At 39.1% G+C, this 25,237-nt stretch overlaps 1 protein-coding gene across 1 annotated transcript in view; it reads left to right on the top strand.

Annotated features, from left to right (window-relative positions):
* Positions 1-25,237, top strand: part of fstl5 (follistatin-like 5) — a 166,292-nt gene that overhangs the window by 55,222 nt on the left and 85,833 nt on the right. The window contains exon 6 of the mRNA XM_054597138.1: positions 5,625-5,873. Coding sequence (XP_054453113.1) covers positions 5,625-5,873 — 249 coding nt within the window. The remainder of the gene's footprint in view (positions 1-5,624; positions 5,874-25,237) is intronic.

Raw genomic sequence — 25,237 nt, 5'->3', positions numbered from 1 at the left:
ATGACCGACAGCTGGTGAACAGATTTGGGGGAAACATAAACTAACTCTGAATCTGGACCCCATGGAACATGAACTTAATGGTAACTAATTAATTAGGTGTCATGAGTCATATCAAAACATTGTTATACTTGACTTTCCTGCAGTTTTTCCATTATAACAACAACTGGAGACTCATGCCAGCTGCTGTCAGTAAAAATATAGTAGAGCTTTGTTTTAATGATAAAATTTGAATATTAGTGAGTTATGTGAAGCATGTAGCTATTTTACTATCTTATATCAATTATAAATAATAGTTATCATGGTGGGTCATCTCCTTAATTCACAAAAAATCTTTAAATTGCTGTTGCCTCAAACCATGAAGCCCTTATGTTTCTCAAGCAGAGTATGAAGAGAGTATATCAACACAATAACATGTTCCAATCTAAATACATTTTTAGTGTGATCATTGAAATGTCAAAATCAATCCTGAATTCATAAGAAAGCAGTGGAAGTTAAGATTGCTCTCTTTTTTATTTTTAAGTAGCAATGAAAAAAAAAAAGTATTTTAAACCAAATCCCTGCTCATATTGTGCTAAATATATGTAAATATATAAATAAAAATCATTAGTCGGATCTTTTCTTCCTTATAACAAAATATGAACTGTGTTTAAGTAAGCCAGTACCAATCAATTATGCCCAACATCATCATGTCATCCATCCATCAGTAAATCTTCAACTTGTCTTCAATCTTCAATGTGTGTGGAGCCTCAGTCCTCTGTACCACCGGATTGAGTTACACTCTTGTAAATGTTCACCGCTCAAAAATTATGTCACTGGGACTTTAATCTTGTGTTGCTTTTTGGATCAGCTGCAGTTTGGAGGAAAACTAATTTTAGCTTTACTAAGTTTCCAATTTCTTAATGGATAAAAATGAACTTCCCTGTTGTTCGCAGCACAAAAACACAACAGGCATCACATCCTACATGTTATCTCACATACCATATCGTATTACAACAGATAACACTGTGATATTTCATAGTGTTTGGTTCTCGTGTCTTGTACTAAAATAAGCGGAGCGGTAGCAGAAACAAATCCCCTCTTATCATGATTTATGCTCCTGATAGGCGTTTACAAGTGCACAGTTCCAGTCAAAATTCACATAACAACCTTCGGGTTGTCATTCAACACTGAGCATCGTGTATTTCTGCCAGCATGCTCTGAAAAAAGTAATAGGTCATCAATAAACGAATGGCTGTGCACAACTCCTCATTTGTCTCTGATGTCAGCTGATGACCAGACTGTTGGACGTGCATACTGAAAACAAATGACTGCGCCCTTCGCTGACCCTGCTGGTGGCAGAGGATGCCTGGCTTTGCGACACAAATTCACTGAATAATCATTATGCCAGGCCACCGCGGGGATTTAATAAACTAGCAAATTGACTGGCTCTAATCAGGTCACAGTGTACGCGCTCGTATCTCGTCTAAACCCTCTGTGACGGCTCAATGATAATGCAGGACTGTGTGTGGGGAGATGTTCGGGATGCGAATGAGGCTAAACACTTTAAGTCGGTGTCTTAACCACATCGTCCAACTGCTAGAGCTTAGATATGCAACACATTTCAATTGAAAGCCACAAAGCTCTCAAAAGTGAAATTGCAGGATTTAATATAACCTGATTTCTCAAATGGTATCCTTCATCTCTCCTCATTGTATTGAGAAATACATGTATGTTGCTTTTAGCTGGTTACATTATTATACAAGGCTCTCTAGAAATGGTGCAAAAGCAACAACTGTTTCATTTCTAGGATTTGTCTTTTAATGCAAACACTGATACTAACTTCACAGAGTTCGATTTATCTGAGCTAAGAAGCCAAGCCATTTATCTAATGCATTGTTAAAACCATCTGATAAGGCGTATCTGTAAACGCCTGGTGTTCATTTTGCCTTTCATTTGAGTTCATATATCTGCTCGTTCTGCTCAAAGCCAAATGCATCATAGAGCGTAATTAATGCAGTGAAGCACTGCTCTCTAGTCAATATTTATTGGTCAGTGAGACCGTGTGTGTGCAATGTGAGAGTAGAGTTTGTGGAAGCCAGTCTGTATGCGCCTCAGCTCAGCTCTTTTTTCTTCCTTCCGTGACAGTTTTACAGTTCAGTGACACTCTTATCTAGACTTAGTGCAGTGCAACCCTGTGTTCTATGAATTACAGTCATGTGGAACTATTTGGCATTGCTAATATGTTTAGAAAGCAACATTCTCAGTTAACATTTTGTTCCCATACATTAATTGTGACAGTCTACAGTGAAGACCACAATCAATCCCCAGCTATAAAGTGCTTTGAGGTTTCAGGAGTGGATACTGGAGGGAAAACAAATGAAAAGCATTGAAGTTGAATATTGACAGATATTATCAATATGATTATTTTGTGAATACAGCCTTTTATAAGAATTCTTTCTCTACGTTGGCAGAAATAAAAATGTGACTGGCTTTGTTTTTAAAAATGTAAAGGAAACTACATTCACAGGAATGTAACCAATGGGAGCTATGATTGTTACGATTACACACTGTTGTCAAAAGGTCCATGCGACAATAACACAAAATTAAACAGCATTAATCCAATTTAGCCTCTAGGCTGCAGAAACATGTCAAAAGTTGCTGATAAATAGAAGCCACCATAGTACTAGCCTATCAAGTTTTTATAGCTAACATGTTAGCTAACAGTTGCCTAATTAGAGATTAAGCAAAGCAACATTGGCATTCCATCTGGAGTCATGTTTCTGGCCACCTGATGAATATAAACCCAACGTTGTTTTTGTCTCCACCACCCCAGGATACAATCTGCGTATGGCTCAAATAGTTATTCTTCAACAGCTAGTTGCTATCGTTGTCTGTTTGCCATTTTAGTGCCGGGCAGGTAGCATAGCATAGATTTTATTTTTTTTTGCTTGACACAGTTTAACAATAAATGTGCATGTCATAAGGAAAAACCAATTAACTAAAAAAGGCTTTGGGCTTTAGATTATTTTTTATCTTTGTTTGCACAGGTAGGGCTTTAAACATGGTAAGATACAGCTTAAAAAAAAAAATGTGACTGGCTTTGCAGGATGTTAGGGATTCAAACCCAGCCACAATAGTTCAGGCCGAATGTATGACATCAATGACATCAATATTGTGCTGGAGTTAGCAGAGGTTTGAATGTGAGGATGAGTGTTCAGTATTTTTGCTTTCATTTGTCATTAACATGGTTCGCTTGTCATATCATAGAAAAAGAAATGCTTGGATATTTCTTTTACATTGGCATTTCTTTGAAGGACAGTTCACTTTAAACTTATAAATACACTGACCTTTTCACAGATAGAATAAGCTGTGGACCGACCTTTAATAACTTTCTGTGTTGTCAACGCCAGCCGTCTCGTATGTTCACAACTTTACGCAACAGTGCAGCATCGAGCAGCATTAGCTCAGGTGGTTGTTGAGTTTAAAAAAACCAAAGAATGTTCATGCTCATCATACCTGCCACCGTCCCTTGAGGACTATTCCAAAGGGCAATCTAAGAGTGAGCAAGCAGCTATCAGAAAGCCGATATATGTGATGTGGTTCATGGATAACTGCACAGACTGATCTGTGGCTTGTCAAGACGTATTAGTGTTCATACAGGTTGAAATGCCAGACCGCAACAGAATTATGTCCTCAAAGAAAATCACACTAATCATTTATTTTGTTCTCATAAAACCTTTTGTAAATTAAGTAATCATCCCGATCCTGCAGTATTTCTAAGTTGTTGTTTTTTTAATTATGTACTATTTCTTCAAATAACTGCTGCCAAAAAAACGAACAATGTTTGGCTCTGTAACTATCCGTTTTCCCCAACCGCTCCACTAATCCCCATGTAGCAAAATTCTCCTTTTCTTGCCTCTGCATCACAGCAGTCAGGGTTCAGGGTCTGCTGCAGAGCTCCACCCCAGAAGCAGGCTGGGAATAAGGGGTCTTGCTCAAGGACGCTTTTTCGCACATTGCGCTTTGCTTTGCTTTTCATTTCAAACCCTCAGCAGCTCTCGGATCAAATGAATACTCAATGATATTTTTAGCCCCTGTCATTGTAAGGGTCACTTTTAATAAGAAAGTATTGCTTCCTGCAAAACCCAAACCGTTCCCTCCCCTTTGGTCATTCACTGTGGAGTGTTTATTCACATGAAGTCACACTCACAGCAAGGTGGAGGGTGTTAATGCACAGGTAAACTGTGGGACACACTGGCCACTGTGAACATGCTCTGTGCCCATCACAAGTTGTTCTGTGAGTTCATTCAAAAGCTATAAACTGAAGATTTCCTTTTTTAAGGTCTAAAGAGGTTAAATAAACACAATTTTATGCAACTGACTTACAAAGAAATCCTCTAGATTTTGTTGATAATCCTGCAACCTCTGAGATGTATGTGCTGACCCCTTTGGAGGTTGGGATCCAAAGGTCTATGCCATAGCTCATTGAATACCCATTCTATATATAAATACCGTGTATGAACTCACACACACACACACACACACACACACACACACACACACACACGTACAGAGGCTTTGCTCCCCAGCTGTTGCACAGCATTACTGTGTGGCTGTTTCTTTTTTAAATGCACAACATGCATAAAACATCCAGCATACTTTAGTAAAATAAGACATTTAATGACATCACCTCGTACACTAGGATATCGTGATGGATATTTTTCTCTGTTTTCTTGTGTTTTATGGATCAAATGATTGATCGAGAAAAATAACATGCAGATGGGATGCTCCTGTAGCTCAGCTTGTAGAGTTGGCACATCATGTAGTCTGAGTTCTTACTGCAGCTGCCTGAGTTTGAATATGACCCAGAGTCCTTTTCTGTATGCACCCTGTATATCTTCAGCTGAAGTATAATAAAGGCAAAAAGCCCCCAAAAATGATCTTTAAAAAATTGCAGATGAAGTGATACATAATAATATTTGATAGTAGCAGTGATGTATTGTACTTTTCTTATTTGAATCACTACATGTTCCATGAAACCTTAATAAACCGTGAAAAAGAAAGCGAAAGGAAACTGTATTAAGATTATATTATAATTGACAATATGGCAACACAGAATTAATAACGTTTTTCGGCATTTGTGCTTCCATGAAGTGGTGGCGTTGCTCACCTGTCAGGAGATTAAGAACTACACTCTTCTCACCGCTAACCAATTTTGAAATAGCCCTTAAAATGACAAAGAGTTCATGCCAATGAAGCTATGATGAGGGTTTCCCAGCCGGAGTAGGACAGCCTTACAAACTCACATAGACAGAATATATTTCTCTCTTGATATTAAGTAATTTGATTCAAATGTACTTACATTCATGACATCTTTGCAGTCTTGAGTTGAAGTGAACAGACTTTAAACCGCTCTCATTGTGGGCGTTATGGATTTCAACATAGAAAAACATCATCTTGTATTGATGGGGATTCCCCTGAGGGTTGAAGGGACTGAAAAAGCCTTAATGAGATCCAACCTGTAACAACAGCTCAAACTCAGACTTTACATCCTTTTCTGGTACACATCGATACCAGGTTGTGGTCGGTCAACAATCTAACGTTTTTTTTTCTTCTGTGTGTTTCTTTCTGTGTGTTTTCCGCAGCCTTTTTGGGACACAATGGCTATCCAAGCCCATGCGAACACAAGTACTGTGGCTTGGGGCGTCACTGTGTGGCCAACCACGAGACTGACCAAGGGGAGTGTAAGTGCTTGGATCACTGTAAGCCGCACTATAAACCCGTGTGTGGTTCAGATGGGAAGCTGTACCAAAACCATTGTGAGCTTCACCGGGCCTCCTGTCTCAGAGGACACAAGATTACCATCATGCACAGTGAGGAGTGCTTCTACAAAGGTAAGAGCTCCTGTGACCTTTCTCTATTGGTGTGTGTGTGGTCCAGTGGATACTGCATGTCGTGCACCGTGCCCTTTGCAATGCCATGTTTGGTCCTGTTTGCCCTGTAAACTGTGGGGTTTAATCGAGTCTGCTTACTGCTATGACAGGCACTTAAATGTTTGGATAAAAAAACTAAAACATTTGATACATCTACAGTATGGATATTTGAAGCGAGTTTCTGCAAAATTGAGTGTGTTTGCTGAAAAATATTTTTGATTTTGACAACTTCGCCATTTGAAGTTGGTTCATTTTTAGTGCAATGAAAGAAAATGACCTACAAATAGTACTTCATATGAGGTCAGGGATATTTTCATCCAAACTCATGCAGTTTTAGTAAAGGTACCTCCATGGGGCACAAATGCTTAACCCTGGGCAGTGTTGGTGCCATGCCTCACCCATTCTGTGACCCAGGACTGAATCTAGGTTATTTATGACCTAAAGGGATTGGGAAATGAAAGACTTTTTCAACACACAAGAAGTGGAATATCTGAAAAAAATCTGTGAGCGAGAGACAGTCTGAGAAATTACCATCAGCCAAGTGTTGGCTGCCGAGCCAGTTTACTCCACCAGCCTCTTTGGCAGCTAACCAAGCATCATTAGGGAGTGCCCTTCTAATCTTCTGCTACTTGGTTGGTAAAATAGTGAAAGTCTACATTCTGGCTTATAGACTTAAAATATCCCTACCCCTAGATCTAAATGGCTTATTGAAAAGATGTCACTCGAATGAAGATAAATAATAAATTCACCCACAAACAGTGAATAGAATAAACAAAGAAATTGATCGCTATGTTGTGTTTTGTAGAGTTTGCTCATTTTGCAGAAATTACACCCACTGGCTCTGCTATTGAGCAGCATTTGTTGAATTTACTTTTGGGACTGTGGATTTATTGGAATATATTGCCTTTTTGGGGAAATACGACGGTCATAGCTTAGCTTAGCATAAAGACTGGAAACAGGGAAACAGCTAGCGTGGCTAAGTTTAAAGATAACAAACATGCCTACCAGCATCTCTAAAGCTCACTAATTAGACCATTGCCAGTAGACCAGCTGAGACACGGAGGAAGTTACTACCAGCAGCCAAGAAAAAGTCTGACTCCTATTCCTCTGTGAACCAGCAAATCTTCATTTTTACCTTGATGTTTGTGTACAGATTGGACAAACCAGGTGTAATACTTTAATTAGTGAGATTTAAATTAGTGTTTGTTGGTAGATTATGTTATCTTACAAGTGGTTTCACCCTTAATTCTTGTTTGTAAAGCTGTACTCAGTAAGAGGGGATCCACTCTAGCATAAGCATCTTAATTTTTTAAAAGATGAAATAATGATGTTGGTGAAAATCCATGTGGGAGTAAACAGGGAAAAACATGAAAAGCAGCATCTTAATTATGGGGTTATCTCTAATATTCCCTGATGATTCATATTTTACTGCAAATCTAGATACTTAATGTCAAAAACAAGCCCACACAGTACATCAAATGACATAAGATCACATGCCATTGCAACAAAATGTTTAGACGTAATTAATTGGCAAAAAAGACATTGTAGAACCAATTATAGAAAATATTGGCATATACAGTAGTGTTCAACATTGTATAGTAAATACAACATAAAGATCAAAAGCATCAAACTGAAACCAGTCATGTCGTGAAACGCACAGCTCGGTGTAGAGGAGGGAGCAGGTGGTGTTTCTGTAGTGTTCATATTTCCCCAGAGAAGGTTGACTGCTCTCTACCATTGATTGTATAAACACACCAATTATTCTTAGTCCCTGGAAACAAGGCTACTCTCCCTTTTTGTAAAGCTAGACATCAGTGAAGTGAGAGCCCCTGACACACTCTGCACCTTTGTTCTATTCAGAGCAAATGGGAATTGTTGCAAGCTACTCACACACAGCATATTCATAATATTCATGAGCGATTGACTGAGTCTCCGGATTGATTCGACGGGGTTCCTCGGCTCACTTGTTTACTTTGAAAAGTAACTTCATACGAGAACTGGGAACCGCTTTGGATCTATATACTGTTGCTGACGAAACTCTCTTGTGGTCCCCCTCACAGAGGGTTTTTTAGGGCAACTTCCTTGGATTTTTGAGCCAAAAAACAAAACAAAACAAAAAACGCTACAGCTCATCCGTCTCACCACGTACACGCATTCTGCCACTACTGAAATGTTCAATTTAGAGATGAACAAAGCCTCACAGCAGGAAATGAAAACATGTACAAGCTTTTACAGCAATTCCCTTCACTATGCAAGAGCCAACTCACACAAACCATCTCAGAACAGCAGCATCATGATTTGTTGTACATTAAGAGCAGCCTGTGCAGAAACAGTGTAGATTAAGCCTCTGATAGCGATCAAAGCATCTGTTTCATCCCAATCACAGAAAAAAGGCATTCAGATCAGTGATACATGGTTGGTGTCAGTCCTAATCAGCCTCCAATGTGCCCTGTCCTGTCAGATCACCCCCTCCCCTCCCCAATTTACCCCAATCACTATTTATCCGCAATGCAGAGTGGGATATTTGACCAATGGCAGGAGATCAATATCAGATCAACAGGATCCAACAGAAGGAATACTAAATAAATAAAAAAAACACAAGGACCTATTTTTTTTTTTTCCTCTCATCACCTCCCTCGCTCGGTCCAGACGTTCTTTCTTTTTACGGTGACTGATGTGTAATCAATTTCTCATTGGATCAGAGCGCCAGGGAGAGGACAAAGGACACCATTAGTAATCTTTGCTAAAGCCATTGTTTTCTTCTCGAAACTTTCACATCTTTTGGAAAATAAAAAACATTAAATTATAAACATGTTGTTGACAGTTTGAAATCTTTACACAGGAAGACCGAGGGATTGCCTGAATATTACACAGCCGCAGAGGATTTGTTCTTTGTTTCCACTACAAAAGGAACTGTGGCAATCAGAGGAAATACATAATTGAGGAAATGTAACAGAGCTTACAACCAAATGTAGATGTGATTATGATTCGGAGGTTATTAGTGGGTAAAATGGAATCTGCCCTCGATGGCATGCTAAACGTTTTACTTGATTATTTGTCCTCCAGGTAATGGGTTCAATTTACCTTGCAATATGGAGATATATTCTCATTATCACAGCATAGTAATGAATTTCCCCTCAGTTCTATATTAGTTATTACCATAATGGTGGTTATGTTTGGGTCCCATTTGTGCTTCTATATGTTAGCTACCAAAGTATCTACTTAATAGATTTCAATTAAATTTGATAGAAGGTCAATCCACAGAGCAAGAAGCAGTGATTACTTTGTAACTACGCTAGCAGCTGGTCCAAGGGATGGTAATGTCAGTCGGTTGGTCGGTTCACAACAACTAGTGGATGAATTGCCATGCCTTTTTCTGCAGACACTCGTGGTCCCCTCACTCATCCCCTGACTTTTCTTCTAGCACCACCATGCGGTTGACTTTTTTTCTTTTTTAATGAAATAGTACAACCATTGCTGATGCCTTACAGCATAAAGGTTTTAAACTGAGGCTTGCCGGCTCTTCTGTGTGGAGTTTGCATGTTCCCCTTGGACAGTGTGGGTTTTCTCCAGATTCTCCAGCTTCCTCCCACAGTCCAAAGACATGCAGTATGGGTAATTGAGGACTTTAAATTGCCTGTAAGTGCGAAAGTGAGTGTGTCAGCCCTGTGACAGTCTGGTGGCGTGTCCAACCTGAACCCTTCCAGCTCCAGCCCGGCTGCTCCTCCTGGATAGGAGAAGCAGCCGTTACTGATAATGGATGGATGGAAGCCAAACTTTAAATGGATTGCTATGCACTTCGTTTAGACATTCATGATCCCCTCATGATGAACTGTAACTCTGGTTATCTGCTGACATTACATCTAGCGCCATTAATAGGTCTATTTTGAATTCATTCAAAAACATGCAAACAATAACATTCCCATTCGTTTCAGCTGTATGTTGTGTTTAGTAGGCATGTCCCGATTCATTCCAAAGGATTTGTACCAGGGCAGATCTGGGCCTATTTAAATGGATCAGTCTCTCGTGGAGATTTTTTCCCCGAAAACCTATTGCGACTTCCACCCTTAAATGAATGTGCAGTGAGGTGAAAGTGCACCCTGCAGACACTAGCACAAATGATAAGTAAACTGTGAATCTAGCCGGGTTTGTTTGATGAATACAGCACATGTGTTTGTTAGGGTGAAATGCATCACATTTGCACCTGAAATGAAGTGCAGAAACCTAAATAAATATCTCCGTCAGCTGTTGATTGGCTGAATATACGGCATGGAACGCTTGTCATTACAGCAGCATACAGTCTTCCCCTTGTCCAGTATATTAAACTGGTTGTAATCTATGACCATAGGCTGTTAAATTCTGTACACAATGCTATAAACGAACTGTCAATGCCAGATGGGTGACATGCTGGTTCCACTAATGCTCTGCTGACTGCCACAAATTGCGTCATACTTTCCTTGCTGTTAGATACAGAAGCTAATAAAATGGCAATCAGCCGGTACCAGGATATGTATTTCCATCATTTATCAACTACTTTCACACCACATTCTGTGGCCAAACAATCAGTGCAAACCTATTTCTAATTATGGATGTACAGGTCATCTTATTTTAGACCCATATGTGTTCAGCAGATCCAAAATCCTCTATAACACAACTGCTGGTTAAACACTGAACCTCCTCCAATGCAAATATTCAGAAAACAAATGTGTTTGTCATATGCCAAGGCACATTTCACAAACATTAGTGTGTTTATAGTGGATTAACATTCTTGGAGTTCTTGGGTATGTTATTCCAAGCAATTTGACATATACATTTAACATGCTTTTTCTGCAAGTTGAGGCGTAGTGCTGCAAGTGGAGTGTGATTTTGCAGTGCCATTAGTTCATTCTTCCAGAGAAGCTGTGAAATTGTACCATTATCTCCTGTATTCAAATGTCTTAGTGATGTTTTAATGAGACCGCATATCATACAAGTCCAGAGCATCTCACGATCCCTGAAAAAGATTCTGCTTTATATTAATTTGATCGACAGACAATTAGTCCCCTGGGCAAGCCTAAACCCAGAGCCTGGACAAAATGATTGCCTTTAAACTGACATCCATATGCAAAGAAGCTGAACCATTACTGCTACTGGTCCCAGCTGGACGGGTGTATGTTGGCAATGGACAGGCCTTGTCAGCCATACCTTCTCTGTGCTTCATATCAGCTTTGGGGAGACAGGATAAAAAATGACAGCCATGTGGTGACTGAAGCTTCTCATTAGCACTGGGGAGAGCATATGACCCAACATTTACCCCTAGCACTGCATGGCAACTTAACCAGGATCGGATCTGATTGAAAATTAAGTGGTGCACAAAAGCCTGTCCAATCTGCGGAGGGGAAATGTGTGCATGAAGGCGAGCAATCTCTGCAATAGGCAATAGCGGAGACAATCAGGGCTAAGGTTGCGGCACATCAAGCAAGTGGTTTCAGTGCATTCAGCACATCCAATTACCTTGGAGATCATACATTTAGAAAATCTTCAGACATTTGGCTCCAAATAAACCATCTGTGCCAGAGCTTCTCGATTTTTTATTTACTACTTACTGTTTGGTTGCACTGCATCATTTACTTTAATATTGCATCATCATGTGATAACGTAGGCATGGGCCGACGTTTTACATGGGAAGCGTTTCAACATTGAGACGAGCCGGTGGTGTTGGATTACGTCACACCTGTATGAAATGAAATGGCCTGCAGACTTCATGTAGTCACATAAAATATTGACTTAGACCTTTTCAGGGTTACCAAATCCAAAATAAGATATCTCAAAAGAGAGACAAACAAATACACACAGTCACCAGTCATGCAGAGTTAGAAATATCCCAGTACCATACAAACATGTAAAAAAAAAAAAGCCCCAGAGATGTTAGAATGTACTGAAATGGTAATTTAGACAGCTACATGACTAAAATGTAAACTATGTAAAGTAAGCATTCTGCCTTTAACTGGATGTAAGTTCAAGCTTAGTACACCTGACGGGATGGGTAGTGCAATCATGCACATCTTTTTGATTACAGTAATGGTTTTAATCAGGAATGGGTTGCTGAGTAAAAATTAGAATCACTGCCAAAGTGTGATTAATGATTAATATCTGAGAACCTAGAATAGCACTTTCACTTTCATAATTACAGTGCCATTGCAACAGCTTGACTACCTGTAGTGTGATAATGATCTCACCTGCATCCTTGCTGCTCATGTCTCTGTGCCTTTGGCCGAAGCCTCCTAGACTACTCCTTGTAAGGCTGCAGTTGTTTAATTATTCTGCTCATTATCTTCCAGGTCAATCGGTTTATCTCTAGAGTGGATAATGCCATTACATCTTTCCTTAGTGCAAGCTGAAATCTTCAAATTGTTTTTGTTATCACACTAACTGTCCAAAAGCAAAATATACTTAATTTACTATCATTGAAACTAGATAAACCCTTAAAATACTCACATTTGAGAGGAGAAGGCAAAAGAATGACTGAATTGACAACTCTATTAGCAAAATAGTTTTTGATTCATTTAGTATTTGACTTATCTTGGAATCAAGTAATTGTTTTACCTCTAATTTACATTACATGAATCTGCATTGCAGGGTCCAAACACTTTCATATAGCTGCTGGTTAAATATAGAATAAATACATTGTGTACATTGGATCTGACATAAAAGGCTTTATATATTGTTCCTACTCCTAAAAACATGGGTTAAGTTGTGCAGCTAAACCATTAATGAAGTGATGCCTGATGGACATAAAGAGAGAGAGAGAGGGTGAGTTAGGTCTGTGGGGGCGAGAAACTACTCGGAGGGAAACCGTTTCGTTTTTTTGCATAATCATTGAGATGGAAAAATCAATAGAGGTTTGACATTGATGGAGGCATGTCCCTCCAATTCCCTCTGACAAGTCAGTCAGTCACAGGGTGTCATTTTTATTAAGCCTCCTGTAATTAAACTAGCTTTGATGTTGTGAATAAAATAGAGTAGTTTAGGTCGTGTACCTGTATGTGGTTTTCATCATGAAGCAGGCATTTATTTAACAGATATTTCATATACATTTTGTATTAGATATCAGTTCTTTTTAGCAGGGGTGTTGTTCCTATTAGTATAAATGTCGTGACCAGTTAAAGGTGAAACTGCATGTATGTGATGTGAGCATATGTTTGTAATATAGGTCTGTTTCTCTCTGCAAAACAGAAACAAAGTAGAACAGCTTTAAAATTGACTTTTTGGGAGATTATTTTTAGTTTTTAATCTTAGTGTACTATTGTTATTTTGCCACTGTACAGCACAGTTATATTTTACATTTTATAACAAACTAGGCATATATATATGCCACACAGCAATAACGAACATCTGTAACTAGGCTGTCTCTATAAAAGTAGAGCTTTTTGAACTACGCTGCTTTTGTTGTTTGCTGCCTCCGTGGCATCTCAGTGGAGCAAACTCTTTGTGGACATCTCCCCTGGGCTCTGCCAAGAAAAACATACTCATGAAGCATCACGGCTTCCGGCCTTCAGAGACCTTCTACCTTAGTGATGCGTCTCTGTCTTTCCCCACCGGAGGCGTTCCAGTGAGATCAGCTTGTGTACAGTTAAGGGCTTCTGAACCTCCTGTGCGTTCTTGCTTTCTTTTAATGACTCTCCGGTGCCGTTAATGCCGCGACCTCTGTGCGAGACCTGGCATTGTCATCGACAGCAGCGCCAAAGAACAAGCTCCTCATTAAAATCTAGACCTGTAGATCATTAAGTTTGCAAGGGCGTCCAAACCATTGTCAGCTGCAGGGTCTTGGCGCCGGTTGACTCCGAAGTTAGTGTCCTTGATCATCGTGGTCTGCTTTGTTCATTTGCTCCAAGATGAGATTCACCGATTGATTTATCTGAGACCAACACAGATATATCTTAGAGATTAACTTCAAAGTATTTATTTTTTGGACATACAGAGTCAAGGCTGTGGCAACTGGCTAAATGTTGATTTAGATTTCAGCAGCACTCAGGGCAGAGGAGATTAATGTTGCAGTTCAATCTATCCAGATTATGTACTCATCTGATGTGAATCCGATCAGTTGATGCAGGGTCAGATTGTGGTTTTTTTGTAACCAAGAAAGGCCACACACACACACAGAGGCACTCCATAAGCTCTGCAACTATCTTTGTCGTGTGTGAATTGACACTAAAGCCTGCTTATAAGATGCTTTAGCACATATTTTTGGATGTTTGTTTCTCTGAATTTGGATGTGTGACAACACCCTTTAATGTTATTTTGATTTGGATACAATTATGATAAATGCCTCCGATACATCCTAAAATGCTGGATCAGTTATTTGCGAGTATGCGAGTCTATGAACCGATCCTTTATCACAATATCATTACATGTATCAACTCATTTAAACTACACAAGAAAAACAATTACATGTGTAGTTGATGTAAGTAGCCAACCAGTGAGCCATTCTCACCTTTGATGCGTTGGGCATGTCTAGTATCGATTGGGATTGTTTTTACAGAAGGAATGGTTATTTATTCTTGGATTAGTTTAGTTTTTAAGTTACTGTTGCACTACTGTTATACATATACTTGTACTGTCCTATTATTTTTCTAAATTGTTGATCTGCTATTTGTTTTCGATGCACTGGCATCGGATCGCTGTTCTTTGTTTTGGCAGATACGCAAGGTCAGGCTTTGGAATCGGTATCAAAGCGAAGAAAAAAACAAAATAACGGCAAACAAGCCATCACCTGAGAGATAAAGTTGACTGGAGAGCAACATATTCCTGAAAATCCTTGGCTTGCAATGCCATTATTGTGCCATTTTCATTGGCCAGTAAGAGAATGTGGACATGAAACAGAGAATAGACGAATACAAGGCCAGGTCCATGACAATGAAATGCCATGGACCTCCATGACTCACTCAGCCATACTTTAAAAGAAGACACTGAAAAGGTCTATTGTCTGGATCAATGGCACACTGAGCAATCATATGTTTCTTTCAGGGGGACAAAGTGCCTGATCATTTGAAAACTTTGAGTAACAGATCACAGCCTTTGATAATCAGCGCTGTTGCATTACAATGACGCAAAGATGTTGTTCCTTTCATTTTTCATTGACTTTTAACACGTTTTTTTTCCGACCCGGACATCTGCTAATGATAGTCATATCACTGAATACATGGCCCCAATAGCCTCCCTTATTATAGCAGGATGAAGACAGATGCAGTAGATGACTAGTGTAGATGTATGACATAGCTGTAGGGAGTGGCGCTGGCCAATTTGTTGATAACTGATATGGTCGGGGAAATTTCAGAGCACAATGGTCTCATCACTCTTTGTGTCTCGGTTTGCAGGAATAGCTCTTCTATTGCAGCAGTCTGGAAGGATGCGCTGGGGAAGGAAAGTGATGACCAATAATACAGATTGAATTAGGAGCAGAAATGGAAAATATGATGAGGGTGAAATGTTATGTCACGGTGAATCAAAAACTCCACACCTGTACACATTTGAAAATCTGTAATGTTGTTGTTTTTGTAAAAGGCACTCACCTTATATTTCACACTTACCTTGAGCTGTGTGTCAAAACATGTTCAGTTTTTTAGCCCGGGCCTTCACAGTCACCAGTCTCATTCAGATGTATTTGTCTTGCTTGTGTTATTGATCAAAAGGCAAGATTTCTTGAAACCTGCAATCACGGGCGGAGCTGCACAACATATATGTGGATGTACTGTACAGTGGGGGGTTTTCAAATAAAAATTTCGAAAATAAAAACAGTTAATATTTACTAAAGGACACGGCCTGGAGCCACTTTACCTTGTGCTGGATGATAAGGATGAGCAGCTACAGTGGTCTATTTTAAAGGGTGAATGTTGAGTGTGTTTATTTATTCACAACCCTGACTGCTGTCAAAGTGACAGAACACTGAACCCCCAACATGTCAGCTAAATTATCTGGTTAGTCATTGATTAGTAATTGGTTATAGGTTTATATGGCAGTTCCTGTTATAAGTGGGTTTTGTTACAAGCTGATGCCTTCAGTAGCAACAGTAAATTGCAGCGTCCTTTGCTGCTCGTCTTATTTATGCTGAAGGCCTGTTTACCAGAAGCATATTTAATTCACAAAACCATGATCCAAATGTAAAAGCAAAGGCCATCCCCCAAAATTGAAAACACAGAGTTGGAATCCTGCTTTCAGTCCAAAATTGACTGACAGGTCCTTTTAATCTGTGATGTAACATTGGTTGGCCAGTGGTTAACACTGTCACATAACAGCAAGAAGGACCTGAGTTTGAACCCAACATGGAGTCTGAATATTCTCATGAGTGTTTGTGTAAGTTTCTCGTCACAGACCAAACTAGAAACCCATTACGCTTACATTTGCGAGGTATTTGCAGAAGGAAATGTTCTTAAAAAGACATTAGAGAGAATCGTTTATTAACTGCTGCCTCCCCATACAAGGTTCAAAGCATCTTGAGAAGCAGGGACACCTCGGAAAAATGTGTTTTTCTTTTTCCATTTCTAATACTTTCATCACGGCCACTGATGCTGTCTGTGAAAAAGAGATACGATTTGTAAGCTTCTAAACCAAAACATATATTGCACATCAGTCTGAATAAATACAATTAGAGAAAGAAAAAAGGGGGGAAATAACGCATCCTTCACCAACTACCTTGTTGCCTTTTTGTTACCTCTATTGTGACACCAAGATTTAGTGTCAAATTGTAAAAAAGACCTGGTTGTTTCTACCTGGCAGTCTGTCGATCTCTTCCTTCCCCTCCCTCCTCCTCCACTATGTTTGTAAAGATGCACGGATACTGATACTGATATTGGATAACGGTGATCAGCTGACTCTAATAGCTGGATATGATATTGGTGAAAATGGGGTAATCTGGTATTGGATACCATTAATTTAATAACTAACAATTCAGTACATTTACATCTAGGTATTTATGTATTTAGTTTTAGAAAGAAGGGAAAGCAGTGTTTTTGTTAAGCCTGATTTTGCCGTACACTTGAAAGAAAGATCCACTTCCAAAGTGAGCCACACATCTTACTAAGTAAACACTTGTAGCTGCACAGCACTGTGATGAAGAGATACGTGGGACTCTTGACATTCTATTCTGTAGCTTGATCCATAGTTATCAACAAAACCCTTCCCTTAAAGCTTTAGAAACATGATTTGGCTTCGCTGCCAGTAGTTCCTCTAATGTGATTTTAATCTCATCTCTCTTAAATGCCTCTTTTTCCCAATCTTTTGTTTACATTGTGTTTATATATCCGTTTTTATCTGTTGTGTGATTGTACTTCATTTCCCCCCCTTTGTTAAAGACTTTTCCACTTGCAGATGGAGATCTTGCAGAGCAGTGTTTATTCCATGACAGAGTGATAACACCTGCATGAATTGTTCAGGGAGTTAGTACTCAGGAAACTTAGCAACCATCGCTTTGAGGCTCGCTATTCATTTGCGTTTAATTGCCACATCTACTTCAAACTAAAACCATGCTGATTAATTTACAGTTCTACACTTCTATGTTATTAGCTGCTTCGGGGTTGTGCCGGTAGACAATGGCCTCGGGGATTGACGATGCCTTTGCCGATGTAAAGACAATATTTGGCTTGTTCGCCCATTAATGCATTATGATATTATTCTCATTATTATTCTTATTGTAAAAGTATGTATTGTTAACCAATACTTTCTAGAAAAGGCACTGTCAACATGTCTTTTTCCTTCAAAGCAGCATTAACAAGGAACAGGCACCAAAAGGAGACACAACTGGGCTGTAATTCCTGTCCACAGCTGTCACAGTCATACATGCAGTATTTTTTTCTAACATAAAAGAAAAAGTAACTATTTACAATTGGCTCATTGATCTAAAAGATATGAGGTGGGGCTCCATAGGCTGGGGATGAATGCACACTGTGTTTTTAAAATTATTATCCGGTTACGGTTATACTGTTTTGATTAAATTTTGTTCCAGTAGCCCTATCTCTCCATGTGTATCTATAAATAAATATGTATTATAGTGTTTTATTCTAAGCAAAGAAAGAACCCTGGAGGAATTTCCCATAAAATTATTTCAAATTCATTCTGTGTATTCAGTATTATCTGTACGGTTCCTCAGTAGTACACAGCCAAGACACCTGAGGCTTGGTTTACCCTATTTATAAGAACAATTAGCACCAGCTGCTTTGCACTGTTCTGAAAAGAAAAAAGAAAAAAACGGTTCTTTTGGCAATTGTGCCATGCTTTATTGTGTATGCGATAATGGAAGTTTGTTTAGAGGTGTTTATTACAAGCCTGTCACAAAATAATTGAGGAAAAATAACAAAAACATTTTTTACCTGCACAGACAGGATAAACTTACTTAACAAAAGATAGTCCGTTACCACCATTTTTGATAGTATTGAAAATACTCAAGTATTGAGCACAAAATAAAATCCCACACAAGCTTTATAAATAAACAATCCAAGACAGTGCAAGAGGTCTTGGACTGTTTGGTGTCCGGTAGAACTGTAAGTTAAACAGTAACATGGATATTGGCAAGAGATTGACCATACAATACAAAAACAAACATGATGTATTCTGAATCAATTATAGCATTAATCAATAGGGTGAAAATAAAAATAAACACTATACAGTATGTAGAACTGTCTGCAGTCAAGAGACGCTTTCAAAGATAACCAAGAGCAAACTATAAATATAACATAACAATGTTAGCTTTGATTTTCAAACATGAGCATGAAAGAAATGTTTGAAGTAAATATGTTCGACCAACGCTATGCAGTCGTACCGTCAAAGGAGAATCTAAATATATCTTTTTGGTCCTTTTTTACGATACATTTTACCTCCACACAACATCTGCACAGACAACAAATCTATATATAGGTTGAAACTAATTGGTAATGTTTAGTGTAAGTTTTTATTGAGTGCAATCCGATGTAGACAACGCCAAAACCCCTGCAGGTTTGCACACTTCGAGACAAGGAACTGGTGTCTTTGATCGATGGGTTTATTTGTAGCTTCTGCTCGGCTTCAAAGCATCCCATATTCATGTTCATTATGTACCTAAAATGGCCAATTATTCCATCAGAGGCGTGTGTAGAGGACTCGGCCACAGATCCCAAACAATCATATGACAAATTAGCCAATTAAACATGTTTGATGTTCCTCCCCCCTGTTTGTCAGTGCAGAATCATTTTTTCTGATGTTCACAAGGTGAATTTGTGACAAAGATAAGAGTAACTACACCCCTGATTAAAAAAAAGAATGAACAGAAAAAAGTCAAGGACTAAATATATAAAGCTTATTCAGGTCATTTTTAATTGACATTTTTTTTCACAGCAGCCTTTTGTTACACAATTGCAGTTTCAAAGATACACTTTTAGAGCATATGGGGGTTGAATGCTTTACTATAGGACCTTGACAGTGATTTTGACCTTTCCAACTTTCCTAGTTTGTAAAAATACATTTTCTCTTAATTATTAATAATCTATTGCAACACATTTATACAAAGCTTTAAAAACACTTTAGAATCCTGATGAATTGCACAACTCAATTCCATTGCAAGTGTGTTTTATTTTGAGCGAATAGGCTTTAAAACCATTTTTGCAGTCTGCACAAGATGGCTTTCCATCATGTTTTGACGATGCCTCCTCAATGGTCATTTGAGGTGAAATAAATATATATATATTTAAGTACTGGTTAAAAGCCCCTTTCCTGTGAAAGGTGTTCATTTTATTGCTCTCTGCCTTCTCCTTTTCTTTTGATTCCACCCACTTTCTCCTTCCAGGGTATCAAGCCTTTGAACAATTTGGTGAAGTAAATGTGAACAATAGCTGCCAACATTGCTTAAAGCGTTTTGTTTTGTGAGTAAGACACTATACAGAGCTGGAGAGAAGAGGAGAGTGTGGTGGGGGAGAGGGTTGACTGGGTTACAGCGTTGTGGGCGTTTTCTAATATCAAAGTGTTGACTTCGTTCTATGTATAGCTCAACCCATCTTACCCTGTGACGTGACAAAAGTGTTGGATTTTCAGGTGCTGGACAGTGCAATCAAGTAAGCAATGGATCTCTTATTGAGGAAGAAAAGGAAAAAATAGAGAAAAAATAAGTCAAGTTTTTAATTGGCTGAGGAAAAAAGACTACTTTAAATAATTAGTGTGCACAAGAGCAGCATGATATCATGAAAAAAAAAAAACTATGTTACCCTCTATGCTTGAGATTTAAGATTTCATGTTTAGCTGTTTGCTTTTTGTAAACCTATGTTTGCAAACTGGCAAGATGCTTAATATTAGTTATACAATTAAAGGTGGATATTTTCTTTGACTTCCAAATTGATTTGCAAAGAAATTGGTTCTCTGCACCACCCACATACCATACAAGTGTATTCTCTGAAACATCGGAGAAACTAAACAGTTCATTCTTGACCTTGGAAACAGCAGTTGTCAAAACATTCTACCCTCAAGGTCCTCTTACTTGCCTGTTCTACAGCCTTCGAGCATATCACAAGGTCTTCTTCAGCATATGAAATGTTTCTCAGTTGACATGGCACTTTGCCTGTCTTTTGACTACATCACATGGTCTTGTAGACCAGTTGATGTTTAAACCTGAAATAATAGATTTTTCTGGCCACTGTGGGGAAGCAACATAGACAGAAAATTATGACAAACTTGTTCGACATCCAGCTAGTTACTTTTCAGTATTTTCATTCATTTGGAGTCATGATTTTGTCCACCTGTACTTGAAAAGGGAACATCCGAGAAGCACCTGAATGCACCATCGTCTGCGCCCTCCCTGGGTTCTCTGAGTGTTGAGTGCCATTCTAGTTCTCTTCTAAATTGTTCTAGTGTTTGTTTGTGTCCATCACAGACCTGCCGGTTTTTAGTCTGTGTTTGCTGCCTTTCAAAACCTGTTTAGTTTGCCTACTGGTGGCAAACTTCAACTTCTGCTGCAGCTGACTGTCTGATATCGAGAGCTGTGGGCTTTTGGCAGACAGTCGTTTCTTGCAAAAATCCCCCCCAAGTAAAAATGTCAAAATAAGTTGAGATGTTTCCTGCTGTTCAGTTTATTCTATCAACACAGACAGCAGGTCAAACAGATGTGACTTTTCTAACTCTGCTGGCATAACGGTGCATGTGCATTCTTACTGCCTTAATACACACAGTAAACTGTTGTCGATATATATTAATATAATATATGTTATTCTGAACATATTGCATCTGGTGGTTAGGATTGTTTGGTATGGTCGACAACTCCAGAACGAGCGAGTAAATGGACCTTGAGTGGAGATTGTTTAATAGTTGGAGAAACTGCAGCCTAAGATGTCTGGCAGATGATAGGTCTTTATATATTCAAGCTTTTTGTTTTTTATGAGTTATGAATTAATCTCTGAAAACTTGGGATGACTTGCTAAATATTTTGTCAAAAAGCAGTAAAAGGCTCACCTAGTAAAACAGAAGACATTATTGATCCAGTTTCTCAAAATTCCTTTGATGTTTTGGTGAGATATTATTGCCTTTCTGTGTCTCTCCAGATTGGGAAATTGCAGTAGTAAAATGTTCAACACATACACTGCAGTGCACATAAAGCCTCCTCTTTGATTTAAGTCAAGGAACTTTTTCCTCTCACGGCTTCTATCAGTTTGATTGTGAGTCCGTCAGAAGCTGAAATGACTGAGCAGGCTGCCAATACGGCAGATTACTCCATACATCAGAAAACATTCCAATTCCTGACAAAACCATCAGCAAGAAAAATGTTCTGGACACCGATGAAATGCTTTACAATCCAGCTGACCTGGACTCGTCTACTCCTCCCTACTGATGGTCAAGGTGATCACAATGCATCTCAACAAATAACCAAGATTGATGGAAATGTGTCAAAGTAATAATGATTTGGAGATGTCACAAAACTAAAATATATATATATATATATGTGGGTGCTGAAATAGTGTCAGGCGAAACAGTCTTGTTTCCGTCCCTGTTTGTGAAGCTGAATCCTTTATGACCTGATCAATAAAGGCTGTAGAGAATTCCATATCTGGGGCTGTAGATCTATGGGAATTCAGCTCTTTATGGTTCCCAGCTATGACTCCAATGGCTAAATGGATGATAATAGAGTCCTCTAACCTAAAGCTGACCCCACTGTGGGATGAAAAGCAGGACTCAGGAGGGATTGTGATAATCAGATCTTTACTGCCGGTCAGTGTAAGGATCTGTTTTATACTCTGGAGTAGGAGTCTGCGGGTGTGCATTTGTGTCCATTTGTGTCTAATATATAAACTAACCACTACATGAATCTGGATGGATTCTTGTAAGACTTTGGACCACACAATGGACTTCAGGCAGACTGTTTGCGGTACAAACATTTTTCAGAGGCTGAGCTGCTCTGGCGATCAAATAAACTCATTGGTTGAAGTAAACACATTGAAATGCTGAGTCAACGAAGCAAACAGTTTCTGAGTGTGAAAAGAAGCTAGCTGGGTAAAATGGGTATAGGAGCCAACACAGCAGGTTAGCAGTTCCAATTATTATCCAATATAAATAATATACACTTGGCAAACACACAATGTAATTTGTTATTTATTTTTTGTAGATATTTATTGAATATCTCAGTTTTACAGATCTTACCATGACTAATTGATTCGTTGACAAAATCAAATTAATTGACTAGGAGTTACCTTGGTCTAGAACAGCCCTAATTAGTATAACAACAAGGAAAAAGTGCTATTTTTTTTGTACATTTTTGGCTCAAAATATAAAGAAAGCTACCAAAGCCTTCAAATGGGAGGCCCATCCAAGAAGTTCACATTAATTGACTCTAGGTAGACTAGTTGTTTAACTGCCCACACTGTGACCCATTACATCTAGTTTAAACTTGGAATGTCATCCCTCGTGTGATCCTCAACGTGATTTATGATGTCAGACTTTTTTCATTTCCCTTCCTTTACCTCCCAGGTTCTAACATATTAAGTCTTTAAATCAACTAGTGACATCATTTATGCCCCATCTCTGCATCCCAAGGGCGTTTTCATGCATATTGTTAAACCCCAGTCTTGCCCATCTGTGGAAAAGACAATATTCCCCAGTCTGTCTGCTATAGTCCAAATATAGACCTGCAGCAGTGTGTTGATTTGATATCGCTGCCTGGGTGTGTTCAGCCCCTGGGTCACTGTCCTTCATCATGTCATCAACAAGACCTGCCACTGAAGGAGAAAGCTCAGTGTAATCAACTCTACTGGGATCAGATATGAGAAGTGAACAAAGCTTATTTTCTTGCCCTCTCTTCCTCTTCTTTCAGTGTGATTGTCTATCTAAGTCTACTAGTGCTGAGCAGTATAACCAAAAATCTTTTCATTTATTTTTTTGCATGACTGGGCCTTTTATATAGGTTCATTTGGGGCTTATTCTATTCAATAGAGGTGCAGGACTTATATATTGCAGTAAAAATGAAGGCCACAGAGGAAAAAATGTGACTGGAGCAAAATACACCCCAAAACTTCTTGGGGTTACTATAGGGTAACAATATATCTGTTAAGAAACTAGAATGCAGTTGCAGAATGTAACCACTTCTAAATATGCAAACTACATTATAAAAAAAACCTTTTTAAAAACAATAAATAAGTTATATATGAAAACAACTTTTATTTTCAAAACAACATATTTAAAGATAGTTGTATAAACACCATAAACTCACCAGAGGTCTTTAGTTGCAGAAAAGAAGAAAAGTGGCTAAAGTATTTCTAAAGTGGTCCAGTTTTGGGGTCCTGTAGTGTTTTGTAGCAGAAGGCACAGAGGCTGATCTTTTTTTTTTTTTTTTTTTTTTTAAGGGAGATTTTGAGGCTCCAAACACCTCCAGAGGCTTCGGTCAGACTTCAGTGAAGAAGATGAGGGTGGGAGGGGTGAATTGGATGGGTGAGAAGAGGTTGGAGTAAAGTCCCCTGGATGATAATGATCCCCTTGAAGGTGAGATGGGAGGGAGGTAATACATCAAAGATTAAGACGTGAGGAACAGCAGCGGTCCCTCAGCAAGATGGGAGGAAGAAAATTACACTTGCATCGGAGGAGAAAACAGTAGTGACAGAGACTGAATGAAGGGAGGGAACCTGTCCTGAGCTGTTACCAAACAAGTTCCACTCAAACAAAGTAAAGTTACCAATGAAAGTGTTGGGTAGAGATTGTCCTCAACAGAAAAATGGCAGTATTGGTTGCTTTTTCAAACACTGACAGTGACCTTTGTTTACATATTCCTGATAAGTGACTTCTTTAGGCTGTGCAAACATTGATTTTGTCTCCTGGTTACAAAGATGGAAGTAGAACCGTTGTCACCCTATCATTAGTTGATGTGCATGGATTCACAAGTCATAAATACATTTTACGTTCATATTCTGGAAATGTGTTGCTAATGGTGCTCTTTCATGCTGTTGGTTGCTATTTAAAATAATCAGTCACTCGCTAGTTTGTCTCAAGTTGGTCACCTCAAGCAGCCATTTTCATTTTGGACATGTGACGAATTGTCATGAGAGACTCTGAATAGAAGGTGAGAATGTGGTTTGTATGAAATGGATGACTAGTGTTGATTACTTCAGTTTACAGTACATTCACGGACCAGATGCAGCATGAAAAAAACTCAGTACTCAGTTTCTAAACTGCTGTTACTAAGGACAAGAATGAATTTGAACCTAAATTTCATATATCTTAACTTCACAAAGATGCACAGCTCTTCAGCATGGCAGTCAGAGATTAAAAGTTTTCTTCTGAACTTTGGAATAACAGCAGAAGGTTTTTTTTATCTGTGCCCGAGGTCTGCTGTGAGTATTTTTGCATTCGTATCATTCTGGACCGAGCGGCTGTGAGAAGTTTGCAGCCCCACTGCCCCGATATCCATTTCAGATTCACTCAGGTGTTGCGGCGGTGGCACCTCTAGTTGCTCTTAAAGATTGCAATCAGTGACCTCTGATTTGGGTAACCCAGTTGTCAGACTATGCTGTCTTGATGTATTGCGAGCCGTGGCAGTATCCAGGGCCCCTGGAGATGGAGATGGAAAAGCTGGAGGAGGTGCTGTGGGGGGGGAGTAGTGGACTCCGGCTATTCTGCTGAGCCACCTTTTCTTTATATAAATAAAACCGTAAGTGCTTTTAAAGGGGCAGATGGAGGAGGCAGGGGGTGGCGGGCTCACCCACAGTTATGGCCTCACTGAACACGGGATGGAGGTTTGCTTTTTTCTCACTGACTTTTCAACCTGTTCTCGGTCCCAGCGCGCCAGTAATGCAGCTTGGTCAGTGTTCCGACGCCCAGTGTCGACCACGCTCTTTTAATAAACCCAAGTG

Source organism: Anoplopoma fimbria, chromosome 4 (genome assembly GCF_027596085.1).
Source record: "Anoplopoma fimbria isolate UVic2021 breed Golden Eagle Sablefish chromosome 4, Afim_UVic_2022, whole genome shotgun sequence".
Lineage (NCBI taxonomy): Eukaryota > Metazoa > Chordata > Actinopteri > Perciformes > Anoplopomatidae > Anoplopoma > Anoplopoma fimbria.
The sequence above is the reverse complement of the archived record's forward strand: the minus strand, read 5'-3'. Positions and strand labels throughout refer to the sequence as shown.